This window comes from Zingiber officinale, chromosome 10B (assembly GCF_018446385.1).
Source record: "Zingiber officinale cultivar Zhangliang chromosome 10B, Zo_v1.1, whole genome shotgun sequence".
Lineage (NCBI taxonomy): Eukaryota > Viridiplantae > Streptophyta > Magnoliopsida > Zingiberales > Zingiberaceae > Zingiber > Zingiber officinale.
Window position 1 is genome coordinate 1289262 of NC_056005.1, and position 10025 is coordinate 1299286.

Below are 10025 nucleotides of genomic sequence, written 5' to 3' on the forward strand. Positions count from 1 at the left end.
CTTTCTCTTTTTCTTCATAAACCAAAGAGGGTGGTTTTTCGGTTATGGCGTTCACCTCGATCCGTGGCGTCTTCCGAGCGAAATTAGCTTCAGCTCGGACCATCTCGACGTAGCATCGCCGAGCCGCCAGCTGGTCTTCTCGTACTTCTCCCACTTTATCTTCCACCGGGAACTTGATTTTCTGGTGGAAGGTGGAGACGGCCGCTCGGAACTCGCTGAGCGTTGGTCGCCCCAAAATAACATTGTATGCTGAAGGAGAGTCGACCACGACGAAGTTGGCAGTCCGCGTCCTTCTGAGCGGCTCCTCTCCCAGCGAAATAGCCAGTCGTATCTGTCCGACCGGTAGAACTTCATTGCCCGTAAACCCGTAGAGGGGGGTTGTCATGGGCAGCAGCTCGGCTCGATCAATTTGCAGTTGGTTGAAGGCCTTTTTGAATATAATATTGATCGAGCTTCCTGTATCGATGAAAACGCGGTGAATAGTATAGTTAGCTATTACCGCTTTGATGAGGAGAGCGTCGTCATGTGGCACTTCGACTCCCTCCAAGTCCCTGGGCCCGAAACTGATTTCGGGCCCGCTCGTCCGTTCTTGGTTGTAGCCGACCGCATGGATCTGAAGCTGCCTGATGCTCGCCTTCCTTGCTCTGTTGGAGTCGCCTCCGGTCGGCCCGTCAGCAATAATGTTGATTTCGCCTCGGGAAGTGTTACTTCTATTTTCTTCTTCCCGAGCGGACGGCCTAAGCCGCTCCCTAGACATCCGGGGATTGTCCTCGTGCCTCTGAGGATAATGCCGCTCGGGAGACTGTTGCTGTCGCCTGTCGGGTATCCACTGATCGGCCTCATGATGTCGCTGTAGCCTATCGGATGATGGTGATCGACGACGGTTACTCCGAGGAGAGGGGTGGGCAATCAAGGGAAGGCTTCGGCAATCTCTTGTGTTATGCGTGTCGGTCCGGTGGAAAGAGCAAAACATGGGGGTCCATACCTTCTTCTTTGGTTTGGGCCACTCGGTAGCTACCTCTTGGACATGGGACCTCGCATGGTGAGAGCGGACTGCTTCGGCCCGCGGTCCTCTGGGCGGCTCCTGGCGAGTGACAGGCTTCCGCTCGGTAGGGGCTAGTCGCTCGGTTGGAACTTATTTTCTTCGAGCCGCCTAGACTTCCTCCATATTGATGTACTCATTGGCCCGGTGTAACATATGGTCGTAGTCTCGGGGTGGCTTTCGAATAATCGAGCGGAAGAAGTCCCCGTCTATGAGGCCTTGCGTGAACGCATTCATCATCGTTTCTGAGGTGGCCGTTGGAATATCCATGGCCACCTGGTTGAATCGTTGGATATAAGCTCTGAGCGGCTCTCTGGGCTCTTGCTTGATGGCAAACAGGCTGACACTTGTCTTCTGATAACGCCGACTGCTTGCGAAATGGTGCAGGAAGGCCGTGCGAAACTCCTTGAAACTTGTGATGGATCCGTCCGACAACCTCCGAAACCACCGTTGCGCCGATCCCAAGAGGGTGGTAAGGAACACCCGACACTTTACTCCATCTGTGTATTGATGAAGGGTAGCTATGTTGTCGAACTTACCCAGATGATCGTCCGGGTCGGTGGTTCCGTTGTATTCACCGATCGCCGGGGGCACATAGTGCTTTGGCAGGGGGTCCCGCAGGATGGCCTCCGAAAACTGACGATTGATCCGCTCAGGAGAAGCGTCTGTTCGGGGGGCCTTGCCTTTTCTGTTGTCTCGCACGAGCGCCTCGTCTGATGAAGATCCTCGATCACGATTAACTGCTGCGGCTTCAGGAGGCGTACGGAATAGGGCCCGATGAAATGGAACCGTGGCATGTGGTGCTTCCGCTCGGCCTCCTAATGCTGATGTCGCTTGTTGCTCAATCCGCTCGGCTTGCCACTTCTGCTTTTGTTGTTCCACAAGCTTAGCTGCTCTTGCCTCGATCAGAGCGTCGAGCTCCTCCGTGGAGAGCATCACCGTGTGCGGTCGTCCAGCTTCGTCCATTGCTTCCGCTCGGATGCAGGTGCGTTCCCACAGACGGCGCCAAATTGATCCTGTCCGAACGCTGACTCAACGGACGCTGGGCACATGACGCTCTCCGAACTGCTGACGCAAAGAAGCCGGGCCGGGAAGGGGTTCCCGGCGATGACCCTCCGACGCTTAAGTCAGGCAAGAGGAAATGCAGAAGTGGCTTCGAATACGAGAGAATGCGAACCTCCGGCGAAGTGTGAGACCCCTTATATAGAGCTGTGAAGAGGCTCACACACACATACCGAGGCGAATACGTGTCCTCTAACCATACCTCTGTATGGGCTTGTCAGAGGAGCTTGCCTAACACCATACTGCTACAGTCCGAGCACCTCTCTGATGGGACAGTAGAACCTTCCGTCATAGGCTTCTGCGTATGGGTTAGTCGTCGAACACGCTTGCTGTCATAAGATGTCCCCCGATGTTTCCCTTGTCCTTTTGTCTCTTCTTTTCCCGTTCCGAGCGTCCGGCCGCTCGGTAGTCCCATCACGTCCGACCAGACGTAGGTACTGATCCACTCGGGAGAGTCCAGGTCGTGTGCTCGGCTGAAACTGTTCACAGCATTACTGTTTTATGTCTCGGTCGAGCGGGCTATCCGCTCGGCCCGGCTACCCTGTTCACCATGAGCGTCGGAGACCCGACTCCCTGTCGAGTTGCCTTTGCTTCCGCTTAGACCCCGGTCGGCCGGTCGACCCTCTCTATTTCCCGATCAGCCATTTGACCTTTGACCTCCACGTGGCGTTGACTTCCCTCAAAGGAGGTCCCTCATCCTTACCGCCAGATCAGCTCCGTTTATATTTAAATGAATGCTTGGAGTAATTTATAGAGAATGACTCTGATACCATTGTTTATCGTAAAATGCATGAATAGTTCGATTAATAAAATAAAAAACTCACCCTTCTTGCCATTTGCACTTTGCCATCACAAAGACTATTACGACCAATAACCTCTGGAAACTCACGAACCAAATCCCTTTTCCAATTTCTCCTTGAATGCTCTTGCAGAGTTTTTCCTCATATCTTTACTTTATTCGGACATCTATTTAAAGAGGACATGTGCACAACTGTGCAGTTGCCATCCACTACTAACATCCAGCACAAGGTTCCTGACAAGATTGACAGAAATCTGTAGGCATTGACACACTCCCGTCCCATGAATGGTATCTTGAAACTTTAGAAATGCATTTTCTGCTGTGAATGAGGAAGTTGATGTGCTCTCAGGTTTAAGTATTTGATCAGATCAAAGGGACTGCATACTTACAGTATGCTGATATGGCCCTCCACTCTGAACAGTTTCAAGATCAAATGAAGTGAGCAAATATGGGAAAATATACAATAAAAAATAAAGTTGAACTGATAAACTGTAAAGATCCACATAATTAAGATGTAGCAAAGCCATTGACTACAAAGGGAGAATGTGGTAGCGTACATGGAATGGCACTCTGGACCTTGTGCCATCAGTGCTGGATGGGACTGTGGCATCAGTGTTCGTCGCAGGCGTTGGTGGGATCTTGAAAGGACTTAGTTGTTCGATGTACTTGTCAGAAATAACTACAAAATTCTCCTTTATTCCAACACATTTAGCAGTGACGATCATCCAATATTTAGCTGATGTTGTTCTTATCTACATTACACTTAACTAGCATGTCTATCTCTTCCACTTGTGCAGCTTATAATTAGAGACTTCTCTAGAGATAAATCACAAATTCAAGATGCACTCACTAAATCTGCTGTTCCACCCCCATTTGGCTTAAGAGTGAAAATTTTAGATTTCAGAGTAGTCCTTTTCCAATTAATTAATCCTGCTTTTAATTAAATTCCTTCAAGTGTTGGTTGATGGACCATTCCTCCTACACTTTCCATCCTCCTGCAGATCTTTTCCTCTTGGAGCATTCATTTGCAGACTTGCAGATCTGCTATATAAATAGTTATGCACAGATTTGAGAAGCCTTAAATTAATGCATATCAACTATTGAGATGGCAGTCCATGTGAATAGTTTTCAATGTGTTCTTAGTGGTCTCTTTGCTGGCAGAGTAGCTCCTTCCATTAATACATAAAGTTAGGCAAGGGCCATTCCTTAAAATCCCCACATGCCCAATTTTGTTCAGATGTTGGCCATCTATACACCCATTTGGGACAAGATTTGACCCCTCATTAGATCAGGAGCATGTAATAGGTCACTTACAGTTTTCTATACCACATAATTTTGAAGTAAGCTTTAAAAAAACAGAGCAAAAGCACATCCTCCGCATGCCGCCGTTGGTGCTGATAGGTATACATCACACTGTTCGAAGCACAACCAGATCTGCCACAACTTCCTTAAACATGCCTTTCAGTTACCTATATAATGCTCCAACTCATCGACTATTTAGGCCAGTGATCATTGTTCATTAATGGAGGCCATGCTCTTCTGCTTGCTCGCCTTATATGATTTCACATTCCATCATTGACAAATCAATAACATCCATTACAAATATCAACTAATATTTTTACTATAGTGGGCATCAGTTAACTCATAAACCTTGTGCTTAGCACCTGTTCTTGGCCTGCGTTACATGCTGTGGTCAGATTACATAAGCCAATTGCTCCGCACAGTTGGGCACAGCTGCGGCCAGTTGCAATCCCACAAGAAACCCAGAGATGAGAGAGTGAGACAGAGCGCTCCTGCACTGTGTCTCTTGGACCAAAGCCATTAGTATTAAATTACATGCTCCCCAGGATTCCTTCCCCTTTGGGACCCCCGATGTGGCACCATTGGCCCCTGTCTCCCTCACCCTCCCACTAAAATATAACCAACCCAATAGGCAGTAGGGCTGTGCCCTAATCCTGCTCTACCAAATAATAGTCCATTAATTAACACTGGACTGAATAGTACTCCCAGTGTGGCAGTACAGTGACGTAGCTGGACTACATGCACTGATACACATACGTATACAATTTGTTTCCTTTTCTCGAGACCCATGCATGGACGCGCCAATGCATGGCAAGGGGACATGGTGCTATCTACGGACAGAACAGGGATCCAATTTAACGTATGCGACGGAGGAAGAAAACTGGTAAAAGATTCACCAGTGGCATATTTTGGGGGAAGAGAAACGATGGTGGATGTACAAACGTAACAGAGTAGAAAGAACATTACGGTGAATATATGGCCGGCATCGCAATGCAATGGAATCAGTCATGGAACACACTTCGATCGGGTGGCCACCATTATCAACTACCATTCCAAGCGGATCACGACGATGTCTTTTTGCTGTGGGATGCGAAACATTCCAACCATTCCAACGGGGACGGCGGCAGACAACTTGGCCTTCAAGTCATGGACAGCGACTAATAGGTTAGGGAGAGAGAAGTCACCGGAGGAGGGCAGCTTTTAGAAGTCCCCCCCATACTTTAATGCCGCGACAGGCCCAGCACAGGAAAAGGACCGTGTCGGTGGGGCACAGAGAAAAAACCCTCCAGTCCCCTCAGAGCCCTGCATCCTGTCCCCCCTCTAGATTCTCATAATCTCTACTTTTGTGTGTGTGTATCTACTATATATATTTGACTCGCAGGGCAATCTCATCTCGATCCTTTGATCTCCGTCTCTCCACATTCTAATCAATTAGGCGACGCAAAGAATGGAGTTGGAGCTCGGCCTTGCACTCCCCAGCTCTGATCTGATGATGGAGAAGAGTACCTTTTGCAAGAAGAGACGCTTCGATGAGGTGCTCGACGAAAACACTGTTACTTTGCCACTCTTCATGCAGAGGGAGGAAGACAGCGACAGTGACAGGGGATTTGAGCGTTCTTCCGAGGAGCTTAACTTGTGAGTTCTTTTTCCGCAAATCGATTGCTTGTGCAAGTTAATTATGAGATGATTTGGGTGAGTTAATTGTGTGTGTGAGTGTGTAGTGGTGGAGGTAGAGTTATAGTTGGTTGGCCGCCGGTGAAGTTGTCGAGGAGGAGGACGAGCTGCGTGAAGGTGAACATGGAGGGGATTGCCATAGGAAGGAAGGTGGACCTTTCCCTCCATGATTCTTACCAGGCTCTCTTCCTCACACTATACACGATGTTCCCTAAGAAGCAACATGGTAGCTAGCCATATGTTTTAAGCAATTCGTCAAACATTTGTATACGAAGAAGTTCGTTAATTATGAGATGTATTACAGAGGAAGAAGATGGAGCGTATAATTCTTACAAAGTGACTTATGAGGACGAAGAAGGGGATTGGATGCTGGTTGGAGATGTGCCATGGGAGTAAGTGCATGTTCTCATTTAATTACTTGTTGCTGTATCGATCCATGCAGTTCTTTTATCCTTAATGATTTTTGTCGCGCTCATTGCAGAGCTTTTATCAAGTCGGCGAAGCGTCTCAAGATAATCACCTATTGAAGCAGAAGGGAAGATGAATCAGACCCAAAAGTCCATTAATATTTAGCTAGCAATATATGGTTGCTATATTATATAATATATATGTATTTTGACTTCCTTTATGTAATCTCGAGGTAAACAGTGCTGTGTTTAATTTTGTGGGGCACACAGACGGTTGGGGTTATGGTGAATCGAAGCTCTCTGCTGATTACAAGAAAATAATATGGTTAATGATGCATAGAAGTCTAGCTCATAAGTCCCAGCATGATTTTGATGGCATTGTTTGCTTACGAAACAATCTAAACTCTTTTATGTTTATAAATATATTGCACGAGTGGGCAGCCTCTTCAGGATTTTCCCCTTTTTTTTTAAAAAACAAAAAAACAAAGAAAGAACTTGTGGATCTGTTTCCCAATCTCCTCTAGATTGGAGATTGGGAAACAGGGCAAATTAGCTTCTCATAATACTGCTGATGTCGATCGATTTTAGAAGGAGAATTGTCTGTAAATTCTGGACAGGGGCTAGTGTTAACTGAATATTTCATCTAAATTACAGTTTTATCTATGATAAAATTAATCATGGTGATACGATGCATGATGATAGGGTTCGATAAAGGAAGATAGTCCAAAGTCAAGAGGATGTGATAATCAGAAATCAAAAGGAGTCGGGACATGACAGTCAAAGAGACATAACAGTCAACAAGTATAAAAAAAAGAGGCAAGACCGGGGAACAATGTTAACAATATGATTCTCGACCGGGTTCCCACAGATCGGGACCCTAGATTCAAGACACCAGGGTAGACAATCGGATGACTCCTGACCATGATTTAACGGATTAAGCTTTCACGACCTAACGATACTTAGGCCCGGTGCTTTCATTAAACTAAAACGCTCGGTCAATTAATTCCAATCAATGCTTGGACTATCTCTCCACGACCCCAACCCTCCAAGATTTAGGCCAGACGTTATACCCGACTAATCATTCAGGGCTATCCTATTCCTTCCCGATCAGGACAGAAAATGCTACAGGATAACAAGATCAAGAAATCACAATCACTTATCGGAGAATAACTGCCCAATATCAATGAATATTATTCTAATAATCTATAGTCACCTACGAATGGAACCTTCCTTCCTTCATAGTACAAGAGGATGTCACATGTCTTCCATCATCCAATAAAGTTTGACATCCGACATTCTCTGACATCGGTCAGACTCCAAAAGGTACGCACTGTCATATAAAAAGAGAGATCCTCTCCCTCATATAGGTATACTTTTTCGCACATTCTCATTTGTCTTTTACTTTCTTTATTCTTCATACACTGTTTTTCTGAAAAAAATACCTGACTTAAACATCGAAGAACCTATTTCGGAGACTTTTCTTCTGATTTCTGGCCTCTAATGTCCGTGTGCTCGTCTAAGTATGTGCAGAGCTCAAGTACTGTCGGCTCAGTTATCGTCGTCCTTCATTACCACGTGGGAGTCCATTTTTAAAAACATATATAAGAAAAGTATTTCAGTCATCCTTCCGTCAACTTCCGTAATAATTCATCTGTTCTTTATCCGATTCAGATTCTGGACAAGATTAGATGGCATGTGAACTATCTTAATATTACTGGGATAGATTTGAACAGCAACTTGAAGATGATATTGACGGCCCTGTCTAGTGTTTTGCTCGATCGAGATCGCTGCGGATTCTTTGGATCGCGCGCAAGCAAAGCTGCGTCTTCTTATGGCACGCCAGCATGAACTCTTCCTCCATGTCCAACTCCATCGGTTTCTTCGCCGGTCTTCCGTCGCCCGGGACCGGCATCTCCCAGTCGAAGTAGTAGAGGAGGCAAGCGAGAACCAGCTCCACGGTCGCCATCCCGAACGTGCTACCGGGGCACATCCTTCTACCCGCCCCGAACGGTATGAGCTCCAAATTGGTCCCCTTCGAGTCCACCCCGCAGCTCCTCCCACCGGCGGCGAACCTCTCCGGCTCGAACTCCGTGGCGTCGTCCCAGTACCTCGGGTCCCTCCCCAGCGCCCACGCGTTCACCAGCACCCTCGTCTTCGCCGGAATCCAGTAGCCCATCACCTCCATCGATTCCTGGCACTCCCGCGGCAGCAACAGAGGCAGGGGAGGGTGAAGCCTCATCGACTCCCTCACCGCCAGCTTGAGGTAACTCATCTCGCCGACGTCGTCCTCGGTTACCGTCCCCTTGCCTCCCACCACCCGCCTCACTTCCTCCTGCGCCCGCTTCATCGCCATCGGATTCTTCATCAGCTCCGACATCGCCCATTCCATGGTCGTAGAGGTCGTCTCGCTCGCCGCTGCAAAAAGATCCTATTTTGATGCAAAAATTAGTATCCTCGATGCAATTGATAATCTCAAAAGCATGATTACTCACAAAAATCATAGCTTTGATGGACAAGTCCGTGAGAGGAAACGGAAGGCTGCCTTCAGCTTGAACCTTGAGCAGGGTATCCACCATGTCCACCTCTGCGCTCTGCTCTGCGGACGTCTTACTCCTCTGTCTGTGCTCCTTGATGATGCCATCCAAGATGGCATCCGCCTCGAGGTGCAGCCGCTGCATCTTGGCAGAGAACAAACGGTTGAGCAACCCGAGGAGCAGCGACGACGGGTACAAGTCGGCCAAGTTGAATCCCCCCGCTGCTTCGAGCCCCTTCGTTATCAACCGCAGGAACTCCTGCTGGTACTCGCACTTGCTCCCGATGATGGCCCTCGCCGCGATGTCGTTCGCGAGCACCTTAAATCCGCTGCTAAGATTCACGCTTTGGGGTTCCAACATAATGGAGCGCATAAATTTCAGCACCTCATCCTCGCGGATGTGGCCGAAGGACTGGACGCGCTTGGCGCTGAGGAGCTCCACCATGCTCATTTTGCGGAGCTCGCGCCAGCAGATGCCGTAGGGCGCGAAGACAATGCCGTCGCCGCCGTAGGCGATCAACGTGGCTGAATGGATGACGGGGCGCGTCGCGAAGCTGACGTCGTGGGTCTTCATGATCTCGGCGGCGGCCCCAACGGAGGAGATGACGAGGGTGGGGACATGGCCGAACTTGAGGAGCATGGCGGGGCCGTATCGCTGGGACATGGACGCGAGGGTCTGGTGCAGCAACGGGCCGAGGAGGTGGTGTAGGCTGCCGATGACGGGGAGGTTGAACGGGCCGGGAGGGAGGGGTTTGCCGTGGCCCCTCCGTCGGCCATGGCTACGCCTGAGGAAGAGGAATAGGAAGAGGGGGGCGAAGAAGAGGATGAGAAGCTTCAAGGTAAAAGCTTCCATGGCCACGCTACGGAGTTTAAACATTCCGCCCTCCGACTTCCACGGTGTGTGATGTGATATATATCGTAGAATATGACGGTCAATTGGAGTTGTTTTGGACGGACCCCGGCGACGGATATGGAATCTTGCTTCGTCGGTGATGCTTAGCCTGCGAGTTGAGATGAAGACGAAGGGAGATTAGTTTAATCTTGTGTCTTCGTCATGAAAATTTATATTTTTACCGAATTCAAATATAGCAGGCCGCCAAGAACGGAAAAAATGGGATTCCCGCTTAAAATATTTCGACTGATCGGAAGGGATTCTGTCCTTTGTCGTCTTAAAAATTGGGTAAAGATGAAATCGTTGAAAACTCG

At 48.4% G+C, this 10025-nt stretch overlaps 2 protein-coding genes across 2 annotated transcripts; one reads left to right on the forward strand and one right to left on the reverse strand.

Moving 5' to 3' along the window:
* Positions 1-5606: 5606 nt before the first annotated feature.
* LOC122030586 (auxin-responsive protein IAA20-like) lies at positions 5607-6633 on the forward strand. Its single transcript, XM_042589795.1, has 4 exons — positions 5607-5840; positions 5927-6105; positions 6184-6271; positions 6361-6633. The coding sequence occupies exons 1-4, from the start codon at positions 5653-5655 to the stop codon at positions 6404-6406; spliced, it is 501 nt and encodes a 166-aa protein (XP_042445729.1). The 5' UTR covers positions 5607-5652; the 3' UTR covers positions 6407-6633.
* Positions 6634-7673: 1040 nt separating this feature from the next.
* Positions 7674-9819, reverse strand: LOC122030585 (desmethyl-deoxy-podophyllotoxin synthase-like). The gene is made up of 2 exons (XM_042589794.1): positions 8779-9819; positions 7674-8714 (listed from the first exon to the last, which is right to left on the reverse strand). Exons 1-2 carry the CDS (start codon positions 9694-9696, stop codon positions 8049-8051), a joined length of 1584 nt encoding a protein of 527 aa, XP_042445728.1. The 5' UTR covers positions 9697-9819; the 3' UTR covers positions 7674-8048.
* Between the last annotated feature and the right edge of the window lie 206 nt (positions 9820-10025).

Coding starts and splice junctions, on each gene's coding strand:
- LOC122030586 (XM_042589795.1), top strand. CDS start 5,653: ATGGAGTTGGAGCTCGGCCTTGCACTCCCCAGCTCTGATCTGATGATG. Junction 5,841..5,926: donor TCTTCCGAGGAGCTTAACTT/GTGAGTTCTTTT, acceptor GTGAGTGTGTAG/TGGTGGAGGTAGAGTTATAG. Junction 6,272..6,360: donor GTTGGAGATGTGCCATGGGA/GTAAGTGCATGT, acceptor CGCTCATTGCAG/AGCTTTTATCAAGTCGGCGA.
- LOC122030585 (XM_042589794.1), bottom strand. CDS start 9,696: ATGTTTAAACTCCGTAGCGTGGCCATGGAAGCTTTTACCTTGAAGCTT. Junction 8,715..8,778: donor CCATCAAAGCTATGATTTTT/GTGAGTAATCAT, acceptor GCATCAAAATAG/GATCTTTTTGCAGCGGCGAG.